This window comes from Cariama cristata, unplaced genomic scaffold, assembly GCF_000690535.1.
Source record: "Cariama cristata isolate BGI_N322 unplaced genomic scaffold, ASM69053v1 scaffold12789, whole genome shotgun sequence".
Lineage (NCBI taxonomy): Eukaryota > Metazoa > Chordata > Aves > Cariamiformes > Cariamidae > Cariama > Cariama cristata.
The window spans coordinates 83,976-96,519 of NW_009637506.1; the positions used below are offsets into that span (position 1 = coordinate 83,976).

Here is a 12,544-nt window from a genome sequence, read left to right on the forward strand (position 1 = left end):
ACAGACTTTTAACTGATAAACCACAACCGACACGCAGGCACTACCCTGTTACAGGGGCCTTAACCTCGATGCCACTGGCTGTTTCATAAGGGCCAACTCTCTTGAGAACTGGCTAGGTAGAAAAATTACTTTGGACAACAAGCTCCACTTTGTGCTCTGTTTCTGCTACTCAAAAATCCACCAGAATAACAGCAATTGAAACAGTGATGAGATCAAACGGGACACCTACAGAGGAAATAAGCACCAGGTGATCTCTGTTGTGATGCCTGTACCTAGCTGGACATTAGGCATCTAAACTTAAACACTTATCGATAAGTTACCATGCAAAGGGAGTTACAAAATTGATCATGTGAGTCACAGCTGAATATAAAAAGTGCATTTTTCCATCAGCAGTTGTAGTCATCTGCATACTACAGGAACAGCCTTCCTCAGGCTTTTGACCAATGGAGAAACAATTGACTACCAGATACAGCATGAGGGACCCTCGCAAGTACTAACTTAATGTACAACATTCTTCATTGCTAAGGCCTCTATCTTTATCCCCACCGATCTCCAAAGTGTACACTTCCTAAACCAGTTCAGGGCAAATGCAAGAGCCCACTTTGTTCTAGTATTTCAGTCAGAAGCTGCAACGGTATCTCAGACTGAGGTTCTAGCACAGTTTTCAACTTCAAATACTTATACTGAACTGCATGATTCAAGAGATGTTCCAAGCTCCTGATGGAGAAGGCTTCAAACACTCTGTCCCAGCCCACGTAGCTGCCAGCTACATCCAGACCATTCAGACACGTAGCTTGGAGGTGGGATCACCCTGTCTGACCATGTCAGGAACAGCTCAGATGGAAAGTATCCCACTGTCTTCCGGTGTTTTGTACGCAGCAGTAACTAGCAAAACTGAACTTCACGCCTACCTACCAGCTTCAGGGAAGAAGGCTAAAAGGAGGCTTGAGTACCTCATTAAGAAACTGTTATTCTAGGTCAGAGGAAGAAGTGTGCTGTATCGGAGGAAACCTGACACAGTTGTACTCTACTGCCTGTTGCAGCTAATTACATCTCTCAGTGGGATCCATCACCTTCAGGTATCTGCAAAAACAATTTGTGTTCTTGAAGAACCCAAGGGAAAACATTCTTTCTGCCCTTTCCTACGGCGGAAACAGACACATCTGTTGTTAGCAAGGGATTCCTCATCACTGGCATCTCAGTGCTGCTAGATTAGTCCATCTTTGCGAGCAAGGAAGGCTTCAGGAGAAAATAAAAATTACTCTTGAAACACAGTGACAGGATTCAAAGGGACAGCTCCAGGAGTGAATGTAGTTTCTAGGTCTTTTTTTTTGGGGGGGGAGGGGGAGGGGAATGAGCATGATGGTTTAATTTTAATGGCTGTCAGTTAGCTCATTCAAACTTACTGTTTCTAGCTCTTTATGTGCATCCAGGGCAGTGGATTCCCTGTCAGACTTCTCTTCCACTTTCTTCAAAATATTCTGCAGGGGAAGAAAGGCTTGTTAACTCTGATCCAAATTTGGCAGCACAGAAAGGTCTTTGCTTGCCTCCAAGTTATTTCTGGCCATCAGCCTAATTACAGGATAGGTGACAGAGTACAGCGACTCTCACCTCTTAGTTCCTCTTTCTCATTAAAACCTGTTCCCATCAGACCTTATATCTAAAAGACCCATAGCAGGCAGACTCCTATTTTATAAAAAGAAATGAATAAATAAAAATAGCTAGAGCTGGCACTAACAGATAGTGTTATCCGTAATCCCAGTGGGATAAGGCCATTTGGGACTGAGCTGTTTCCTCATCCCTAGAACCATGTCCTCCAGCAGTATTTAGACAAGCTGGCAAAAGCACAGGAGGAAGATGGCTGACAATGTGGACCAAGCCACCATGATGTAGGGTTTCATACATGGAGCATTTCCATGTCCTGCAGCTGTTCTGCACAGTGCATCTGTGTGTCGGCATCCTAACCATCAAGCAGCTGGGTTACTGGACTGTTGCTACCCCTTCTAGCAGCTCATCAAAGTTCCTCCTCAACTCTTTTGTTCAATAAAAGCTATCTGGCAACTTCAATGCTAATTTGGCGATGGTCTGAGTGACTGAAATCTTTTTTCCATAGTTGTTGAGAATGTCTAACTCTATGGAGAGCCTTCATCTAGCTCTAGAGTTGACCGTGGCTGTATCTAAGCCTCATTCACAACTGCTGGAAAGGAAAATTCCAAGACTGATCCAGAAGAACTCAGGAGGGAGAGAAGAGCAAAACTCTACCTGCACCAGCAGCTTGAGCCGAGTGATCCTTTGAAATGGCAGAATAAGGAAGGAAGAAAAGGACAGGCCTTTGCACTTGGGATCCAGCTCCAGCTGTGAGATCACTTCCCGGAAAGCTGGCTTGTCCTGGCTGAGGGGGGAGAGAGAGAAAGAAGGTGAGGGCTTTGAGTGCTGCCCTGCCCGAGACTCTGGTACGTGGCTGGTGACCCAAAAGCAGCTTAGTCCCAGAGACAGCATCTGCCTGGCCTCTCCCAGTAAGAGAGAAGAGGGGAGGAGGGAACTGAATGCTTCTAGGTGTATTTTAGTTTAAATCTAGAACTATTTATAGTGTTGGGGGAGGGAAAAAATAGACTTTTAATGTACGAGCCATGGTAGTGTTCACATGTGTTAGCACATCTAGCTCAGCAGCATATGCTGTGTGTGTGGGTGTGTGTGAATGGGGTGTGTGTCCAAGTAGATGAGTCAGAGGCATAATTATATATTTTTTACACAGTTGGAACTCTGTGACAAGGTGAAATTCACATAGTCATAAGAACAAGACAAGCCATAAAACAGCTCAAGCTTGGCTACTCCTGGGGGCTTAACCGGAGGATGGAAATCATTATCTGGCCTGAGAAGGGCAGGGGCCATGCCTGGGCCTTCCCTGATGGTGTTTACAGCAGATGAGGGCATTGCTGGGCCACGGACATGGCTGCACAGAGCAGCCTCCCAAGCCCCAGCTGCCATAGTCAAAGACAACGCTTCCTGGCAACTGCGGGGCTCTGAGGAAGACTTAACACTGCTGGAATCTTGGCTAGCAGAAACAGCGTGGATGTGAAGAGATTGCTAACTGTGTGAAACCTGTCTTTACTGTGTGTGACTCGCAACATCCAAGAGAAGGCACTGTAAGCGTTTCTGCCTGCTGCAGCAGGTACTTGTGTGCTGGTGTGACTCACCAGAGCCACAGCAGAATGGACCTGTGCGCATCTGAGGAACAGCCAAATGGGGGAACTGTGACACACCTCAGGCTTCAAGTTCAGCCAAGTGCTGCAAAATTCTGGTGCTAGCTAGGAGCCTGTGGAAGGGAGTCTGTTCTTTTCAATTTGCTTTATGTTCTTCCGCAAATGAAAAAACATGCTGCCCTCTCAATTCCTGTCTAGGCATGCCTCTGTCTCCAACAGGTCCTTTTCAAGCTCAAGTAATCCAGCCTATTGCTGCTTCACTTCTGAGTGTTTAGCTAATGGCTCTAGGCAAACTGTTTATATTTTGCAGCTATATGCCTCACCTCTGACTGAAGGAAACCCTGCAATACAGTCCTTTTGGAGAGAACAGTTGGCCAAACTCAACAGAGGCCCCTTAAAGTGTTGGGGGGGTTTTTGCCTCAAAAGCTGGAAAGCAGAGAAAGAAAAGGATTAGGGCTTGTTAGACTCTCCTGAACCAGCTGCTGCTACGGGGAGGAAATACAGCGCAGCATGTGCAACGGGCTGTCCTGAAAGAATCCGGGGCATTGAGCAGGAGAATTAATTTTTCTTTAGTTACAAAGACAAGCTTGTAGGGTACTCTTTGATTTGAGCTGCTGTAAGAGAATTCCTACTGGACCAAAAGACTTGCTAAACTTGAAAAATACTGCAGAAATAATCTTGGATTATATCCTCAGGCCTAGGTAACATCTCTGTGTGTAACCCCAGAATGTGGAAAAAAATAGTGCCTTTTTTTCCTCCTTCTAAGAAAATTTTGTTATTCTGAAAAAAAAATTAGTTCTCAACTTTGGCAATGTCAAATGCCTTGCTGAGAAACTGTTCTTGTCATCAGAGGTCTGTATTACATTCATGGCCTTTCAATCTCTTGCTTCTACTTGCAGTTTAAAAAACCATAAATTTCACAAGCATCTGTCCCCATGTACACATAAATATTTCCCACAGTTGGGAACTGCTGGCTCTGAATTTACTTGGTATGTTGCCTGCATACTATATCACCCCACCTTTACTATAAAGCCTGTTAACTGTGTTTTCTTTTTATAGGTGCAGTGAAAAATCAGTGAAGTGGAAAATCTTGATTCTGTACTATCTAGCCCTTTCTCCCAAACATCAAAATTACAGCTAAATCCATGGCCTATATAATTTTGCAAAATAATTTAGCGTCAAGCACTGGAACTCACAGAAGCTGCTTGTAAGCTCTTTCCTGGTAGGTCTGGTTGGAGACGTAGGTGATGTACACAGAGAAGTGATTAACCGTATGCTGGTAGACAATATCGCACACATCCGAGATCACAATATTCTCCTCCACCCGCTGCTCGAGGTCCAACAGGAAGCTAGATGAAAAACCCAGTGCTCATATTAATTGCGACCTGTCTGTCCCAGGTAATTCCCCGAAGAAGCCCTTGGGGTTCAAAGCAATGAATGTGTCCACAGGCTCTTTGAAAAGAGGGTGGGCAACAGACTGCCCCTAGTCAGCTCCTCCATCCCTCTACAAATGAGGATAGCTAAAGCGATGCCGTTCAGCTGGACAAAAATCCAGCAGCAGTAGTTATCTTACCGCTCACTAACAGCCATGACATCCAGGACGTTGGAGAAGAGGATGTGTGCCTCAGACTGGTGTAAGATCTTTTTCAGACGTTCGTTCTCCATGAAGTGAGACACCAGCAGATTCAGACTCTTGTAATATGAGGCTTCAGAAGTAACCAGCTCAAACATGGCCTGGGGGAGAATCCCAAAGAAGGAAATCAGCAGGTGCCTTCTACTTCTAGAGAGAGGCACGTACAGCATTAATGAGAACATCTGTGCTGCACACCGTCACGGACCTTGCACCCACCCTCCAGGCCCAGAGTACAGCAAAAGGTAAGCCCACAATGGCATTTGCCATGTGTTACATAGGACAGTGACTCGAACGGGGAAGACTTCCTACCTCAACCATCAGCCCTGGTGCCTCCTGTCTCTCTCCTAAGTTGTTTGCCCACATTTTCTCCCATTAAATCTCTCCAGCAGAACTACCTCTCTCATTATATATAAGCAGTCTGATTTTGTGCACAGGCACGCATAAGAGCACTTCATGGGCCCCCTCCTTCCTTCCCAGTGTCACTCAGTCTTGACCTGAGGCTGCTCCAGGAACCGGCCCCCTATATGCCCACTTGTCACAGTCCTACGCTTCCATCTCCCTTTCGGGGAGTTCTCCTTGGCAGCCCCCATACGCCTTCCAACCCCCTGCTGATCATGACAGCGCTGGCTTGTCGCTCTGCTCTCTGTGGCTTATTGTGCCGCTCAGGAGGGTCTCCTTGCACCATCTACGCTCTTTTAGAAAAGCCGTGGTGCAGGGGCTGGGATGTACAGCACCCAGCACACTGCAGTCCCAGCATGCAACATGTGCTCCTCGGGGCAGAGCTAATACAAATACACAGCTGTGGTGCTCCAAGGCCCTGTGCCTTCTCTGACCCAAAGGAAATACAGCCTCACAGTTCAAGGCTCCTTGGCCGTATACTTTTCTGACCCAATTCACCAAGGACTCAGACAAGACACAGTAGTCCCTAACTATTACCATAAGTCATAAATAATCTCTTGAATTTCAGCTCTTGCTTCTCCTGTTAGAAGAGAAAACTCTGGAGCAAAACCTGGCTTCCACAGGCTAGGGAAGTGGTCTGGGGAAGCAGAAAGACAAATTGGTGGTTTGGTTCAGAGATAAAAAATGATTTAATGAGATGAGGATATAAAGCCTTCTGCCTACAGCAGATACCGCAAGACAGTCCACTATTACCACACAGAGCTCTCTTACTCTCCGGGCAAGTCTTGGTTGCCTTTGTTCAGAGGTAGATAAAAAAGATGATTATTTACACAACTACTGAACCTGTCAGTTGAAGTAAGATTAAATTGAGACTCTCACAAGGGCTTCAACACTGTGAAAAATCATTAGATCCTTCAGACATCTCTTGATGAAGGTGCATCTTGGGCTCCTTGTCCTGGGACTGGCCCATGCTGCTGCTACTGAAAGAGGAACCTTTTGGTAGTTCGGTGAAAGTCTAGCTTCTTTGAACATAAAGCTGCTTCGACCCTTGAGCCCAAGCTCCTTAACTGCCCACAGCTCCTCTGCTGCACCCTGGCGAGGGTGGGAGCTGGCCAGGCAGTGCGAGTGCAAGCCCCTGAGCTCTGCTGGCACTCAGAGGTGGCAGGGGCCCAGCTAGAGTCAAGGAGATCCAACAGAGCAGCAGGTACATGCAGTGTTTTTTGTGCTGTGCATATGGAAAAATGTCTTCCAAATTAGGTGGAGGTCTCTCTTGTGGCTTGGTTGTTCTTTTTTTGGGGGTTACTTTTTAATGATTTTTTTTTTCTTTTTAAAGAAATTATTTTAAAGTGTCTGCTGATCAGTTTTTGGCCTTTTCCTGGAAATATCACTATGCATCACAGAAGAAGCTGGGGTACAGAGACCTGGGTTGTATTCCTGACACTGTGCTGCAGTCCGAGATCTGGGACGATGGGCACAACAAGGAGGGACTGTTACTCAATCCACAACTGCTAAAATACCAGTTGAAGTGACGTTTCAGCTCTTTCTGGGGTTGGTAGCCTAGGCAATATTCCCAGTAGGCAGTTCAGTCAAACAGGTGGTCCTTTCCTGCACCAGAGAAAGAGGCTGTGCCTGCACAGCCCCCAGCAGGGAGACAGAACGAAAGGTGCGGGTGGAAATGATCGTACTTGGTCAGTGTATGCAGAACAGCTGATGTTTAAGGAATAAGAGGATGTTTGGGTTTTTGTTTTTTCAAGGCCAGATTCCCAGTGAGAAAAGTGGAAGAGTGTCAGCTCAGCTTCTCCCAACAGCTTCACCAGGGCACCTGGCGAACCTGAGAGAGGACCTCTCTCCCTGTATGACCGGCTAGGTCCTAAATGCACCTCTTACAGCTTTAACTGTCCCTTTTTGTTTGATAAATGAGAGGAGAAGTGGAAATAGGTAAAGAAACAACCAAGAATAAGACAGGATGTGCTGGGACAGCCTGTCCCTTCCAGGTATCCTGGGGATTGATACCACCAGTTATTTTGCACTGCAGCTCTCCAGATGCTCCAAGCCCGGAATTTTTTCCTGCCAGGTTTGATTGCGGGATGGCCTTGAGAGCCAAGATCAAGACCTGCCATTCTATGACAGCCTTTAAATGCTCAGACAATTTACTTCATTTAGAAGGCTGCTTCCTGATCTGCAGAAGCCCTTCTGCCTATGTGTGGAGAAATTAATTTGTGTGTGTTTGCTGTTCACCATAGCGGGGGGTGCTAGACCTGCATGGGCATGTGCAGAGTGCAAGCCATACTAAAGAAATAATGAAATCTATAGTGATAATATCAATGCACAGGGTTCTGATTTAAAGGAGAAAAAGTAAGAAAGTAAAGAACATCTCTACTGATCAGGACAAGGTTTTGGAAGTGTTCACAGCATGTGCAAGGCACAAGTTTCTTAATTTACTTTGGAGATCCAGCTGGTCCTCTGCAGACCCAAAGTACTTGCTCCTAGCAGCCCGGACTGCTGTATCCCTTTTGAATGGTAAGTATGAGCTGCAAACCTCCTAAACTGGCACCAAACATCCAACCATGCGATGCGATGATGTGACCTCTGTGGAGTAACTGAACTTTGCTAGCTCTAAGCAGTCACTAGAAAAAAGAGCACAAGCTTCTGGTCTCAGAATTGCAAAAATAACTAGGAAAAAATTTGAACTAAATGTCAACTGATGTAATACTATCTTCCTGAGGCTACAAATAGTCTGAAACTATCTCATGACCGACACTGTTCCATCAGTCCTCTGGGTCATTAACTTCATGAAATCTCACAGTCACATAAAAGCTATGCTAATTGTTTTCATTGCTTATGTTTTGGCAGAGAGATTGAAAAAGGAAAAGAGAAGTGAAGCCTAAGAAAGAAGGAAATGTAGAAGATAAAAAAGGAGAAAAATTAAGAGTCCCCACAGACAAGAGTAAGTAATCTTACTAATTCCTATGGAGACAATATGGTGTTTTGGATTGGAAATACCTGTTCCCAGTGGCCCTGCTCTTCATGTAAACCACCAGATAAGAAGGGGGAATTCTGGTCTAGTCTAGGAGGGATGTTCTTCTGATTCAATGCCACAGCACTGGCTGTGATCAGCTCTCAGGCCTGGTTGCCTTCCCAGGGCCAGTCGGACATCCACCTGCTAGAAGTGCAGTAAGTCCAGCATGAGAGCTCTCTGGAGGTTTGAAATCTAAGGTTTGCTCAAAGAAGGAAAGGAAATTAAGTATTTTCTGGACTTTTTTTGTGAAAACAGAACAAGAGAGAAAGACTGCCTACCTGTCAAACACAATCTTCCTCCACACACATGTGACCAGTGCACACAATCAGCTTCAAGTCCCTCTTTTGCTGGAGCAAAGAGTATTTTCAGAGCAGCAACTCTCTGATCTAAATTCACACCATAACACATGGTGCAGATACTCTGTCTCTGCCCTTTTTTCTAACACCAAAGTGACCTGAATCCAAATAATCCCTGGCAAAAACGTTATGAAAGCTCATACATCTCAGCAAAAATGGTTCAGTTCAAAGATTGAGAATACTTTGCTAAACTATTTTTATTAGTAAATTGTTTGGGGTGAGTTCCACTCAGCTTGGAATCTCCTCAAACACAGAAGATGAACACGGAAAGTCAATACACTTAGCGAGCAGGAAAGGACAAAATGAAGAAACTATATAGTAAATAAAACAAGGACGAACTGAAAGGTAGAGAACTGAACTGGGAAAGAGGAAGAAACGGGAGCCACTCCACAAAAAGGCCATACCAGTATCTAATTTAAGGTTCATGCTGAAAGAAGTTTCACTGATTAAATATCGTTTCTTCTAATCTCTGGATCACTACCTTTTCAGAGCATAGTACTTTGGTGACAGAACTTACTTTAACCTAAATCACATGTAATACAAGGAGTGTGTTTTCTCTTTAGTCACTTGTTCTTCCTGCTATGTACATGTTGCCTGTCATTTCCTCCACATTGACTCCATGTCAGAACCCAAACAAGCATTTCTTTTGGCTTGTTCTTCTTGCATCATTACATTTTCTAGATAGTTAAAAGAAAGCCCTTGGTGATTCATGTGGTGGTGTGTTTTATGCCCAACAGATGTCTGGACAATTAAAACTACCCTATCAAGAACATAGTCATTTCTGGTAATTATTCGAGTAGCACATAATTTTCCTATTTCCCTGACCTCTGTGGTCTGTAACATGTCTTTTGCTTTTTCTTTTGTTCTTCCTTTTTCTGCATTTGCACCCACATTTTTTGTGACACTTCCAGTTTTTGTTTTATATCTTGCTATTCTCACATTCACTTCAGATGAAAAAGACCGGTGTGGCAGAGGCCATCACTGTCTGAATTCTGTTTAAGTTCCCAGGGCTAATGGGCCATGCTGCAACTATTTTATTTTTTTTTCCCCCCGAAATTGCTGTGGGGTAGATGTGGGTTTTGGGTTTTTTGGTTTGTGGGTTTTTTTTTCCTTCCCAAAACTCCATTTTCTGGCCTTTTCCAGTCAACTTTCTTGGTTCGATGCTTGAAAAACACCTGTTACTTGTTTTTTATCTTGTATTGATAACCAGCTTAGTCATTTTCTGTCATTGCCAACAACAAAGACCAGATTCCTCCTCTTGTTCTTGTCTCTTTTTCATTTAGCAGATTACTGCAGATGAACAACTTTTTCTCTGACTGTTTAAGGCCTGCTCCATCACAGCTATGGTAGTGTTCCCTCCCTCAGCTGTGAACAGGGGTGTTTGCTTCAACTTTCTTTCCATTTGTCTACTGGTATTCCTCCCTGTGGTCTAAATAATCCTCTTGTTCCACCTTTCCTGGCTGAAGAGCTGCAAGCTTTTCTCGTCCCTGTGTTTACCACAGCTTTGAAGATAAAATGGGTCAGAAAGGTACGATTTTGTCCTTAAGACATTTACTCCACAATTTCTGCTGCCCTGTACTTCAGGTAAATTCCTCCAATTCTCCTTCATGAAGCTGAACACTTTACTGTCCCTTAATCAAGCCCTCATGTACAGCTCACACTCCCAATTCATATCCAACGTAAGCACAGTTCCATCACTGCAGGAGCAAGCAGTGCTTCCTCATAGCAAGGCTGAATTCAACATCATCTCTTTAATTGCCTCAGTGATTTCTCCATCCCTCCTTGTTTTCTGTCCTTGACTCTCCTCACAAAGCAAATTCTCCACTTTATCTATTCAATGTTCAGCCAATTTCACAGCTTTCTGGCTTTGAGCAATTTTATAATCTCTTACTGTGCTAATCCCAGAACAAACAGGAAGAAAATTTCAGCTCTGATAAAGCACAGCACTTCTTTAAGGCAGCGCTGTCCCATCTCCATCTGCTTTATTTAAGCAGAGAGAAGAAAATTTAGCACACTTAATGTTGGGGTTTAGCAGCACAGAGATTTTCTCCTTAAAACACCTACGGGTAATGAGCATAACTCAACAGAAATGGCAGGTTTTGAAATCTATAATGCAAACTTTTAAGCAAATGTTTCTCTGTAAAAGACTCTTCATTTTGAAGCAGAAGGAAAAAGAAAAGCTTGTAATTTTTCAGATGCCAGATTGTGTTTGTAACGCTGGCAGTTAGAAGCACCGTGTTTTGCCAGGTAAACAGAACAAATCAGATATGGAAATAACCAGTGCAGAAGAAGAACATGGAAAAGCAACAAACCATTTTAGTCACCTTCAGCTGTAACCCTGACACACTAACGGCCTGTGCTTGCAAGCCCAAGCAACCCTGGATAAATACTGGTCCTTTCCACCAAGGGTGTAAGTAACACAGCCCAGCCCGTCACACCCCACGAGCCTTTCCAGTGTAACAGTGACATTGCAGCCTTGGCCAGGACAAGGGCAGCACTGTAAACACAAGGGATTCGTGAATGTTGACTGTGCAAATCCAAGTAAACTAAGGGGGAACTGCTCACACCCTGCGATGTTCTTCAGCCCTTTGGGTACAATCTCATGAGCCAGGGCTGAACAGATACACTGCCACAACGGTCTCACTAGAAGCAATACTGGTGCAGGAGCATAGCAGGACTCGCAGGATGAAGCCTTTGAAGGCCCATTCCTCGTATTACAACGCACACCACACGCTAAACAAGGCTTGTTCACCTCCACTCCTGGCTATGAATGCAGTGCTCTGCATTGACAAAGAGTACTCACGCTTCCCACCCTATCCAAAATAGCAACCAGTTGTAAATTGTTGTGTGACTGATGTTTTAATTAATTGTGGTAGCTACCCCCACCTACTCCTTTCACTGTTTGATGCAGCCCTATAAATCAACAGCGTATGACTCTCAAACAGTGATGTCACTGCACTGTATGGCTAAAACGCCAATATACCTGTCATTGTTTTTTATTGTTTTGCATAAGACTCCAAGTAACAATGTTTAAAAATTAATGAAGTTTATCAATCTCTTTCTCTTCCCTTTCTATTAATGCCATCATATTTAAAAGAGATTACAGTTAACAGTTGGATTCTTCTAAGATTGCTGGTGGAAAGTATGTATCCTGCTAGTAACTTCAGAAGAAGATTAATGTGCACTGAGAACCAAAAGCTCTATTGCAAAAGCCTCTTCATTATCCCTCTTCCTTTGTAAGTTGCTCCTAATGCTCAATTGGAAAAGGGAAAAGATCGCTCTTTTTTGCTACAGAAACGTCCACCAGCAGTAGCGTACAGAACAACATCCGTAGTTTCAAAAAAAGAGTGAGTGGTGTTACCAGTGCAACACAGAAAAGTACTCAGCAAGGCAAGGCTTGTCTGTGACTGCTATAAGAAGCTTTTCATTTTTAAATCTTGATCATTTGACTTAATTCACTCTTATTCTTTTAAGCAGCAACTCAGTTAAGAAAAACTCCACCTTCCCCCATTACCTCCTGCAGCTTGATCTCATCTGGCTGGAGGATGCTGAGAACCCCGCTGCTCCGGATTTCGGGAAGATCCTGCCATAAGTTGAACCTGGAGTTGGAGTTCCTCAGCAAACTGATTTGTGGTGGAGCTTTGTTTTCAGTTGTACTTGTAGGTTCTGCTTCAGATGGGGTTTCCTCGCTGGGTGAACTCTCCTCAGGGTCTGTCTGTGAATCCTGCAGTCGTCTGGTTTCAATCTCCTGGCGTGTAGATTTATCTCGATATTCCTGATACAAGAGCCCTAGGAGGCAACATAACAGGTCTGAGAGATTACAGCTAAACAAGAGAGTGGAAACATGTTGTCGGAAAGGATATTTGTTTTGTGTTAGTTCACCTCAGCAGAGGTGAGAGAGATCCCTTCTGTGCTGATCAAAAAGGCCAATTAC

At 44.3% G+C, this 12,544-nt stretch overlaps 1 protein-coding gene across 1 annotated transcript in view; it reads right to left on the reverse strand.

Annotated features, from left to right (window-relative positions):
- The window catches only part of NGEF (neuronal guanine nucleotide exchange factor), a 20,483-nt gene extending 8,086 nt beyond the window's left edge, over positions 1-12,397 (reverse strand). The window contains exons 1-5 of the mRNA XM_009708359.1: positions 12,125-12,397; positions 4,777-4,937; positions 4,400-4,552; positions 2,263-2,392; positions 1,407-1,481 (exon numbers count right to left, since the gene is read on the reverse strand). Of these exons, the coding sequence (XP_009706661.1) occupies positions 1,407-1,481; positions 2,263-2,392; positions 4,400-4,552; positions 4,777-4,934 (516 nt within the window). The 5' untranslated portion in view covers positions 4,935-4,937; positions 12,125-12,397. The remainder of the gene's footprint in view (positions 1-1,406; positions 1,482-2,262; positions 2,393-4,399; positions 4,553-4,776; positions 4,938-12,124) is intronic.
- Between the last annotated feature and the right edge of the window lie 147 nt (positions 12,398-12,544).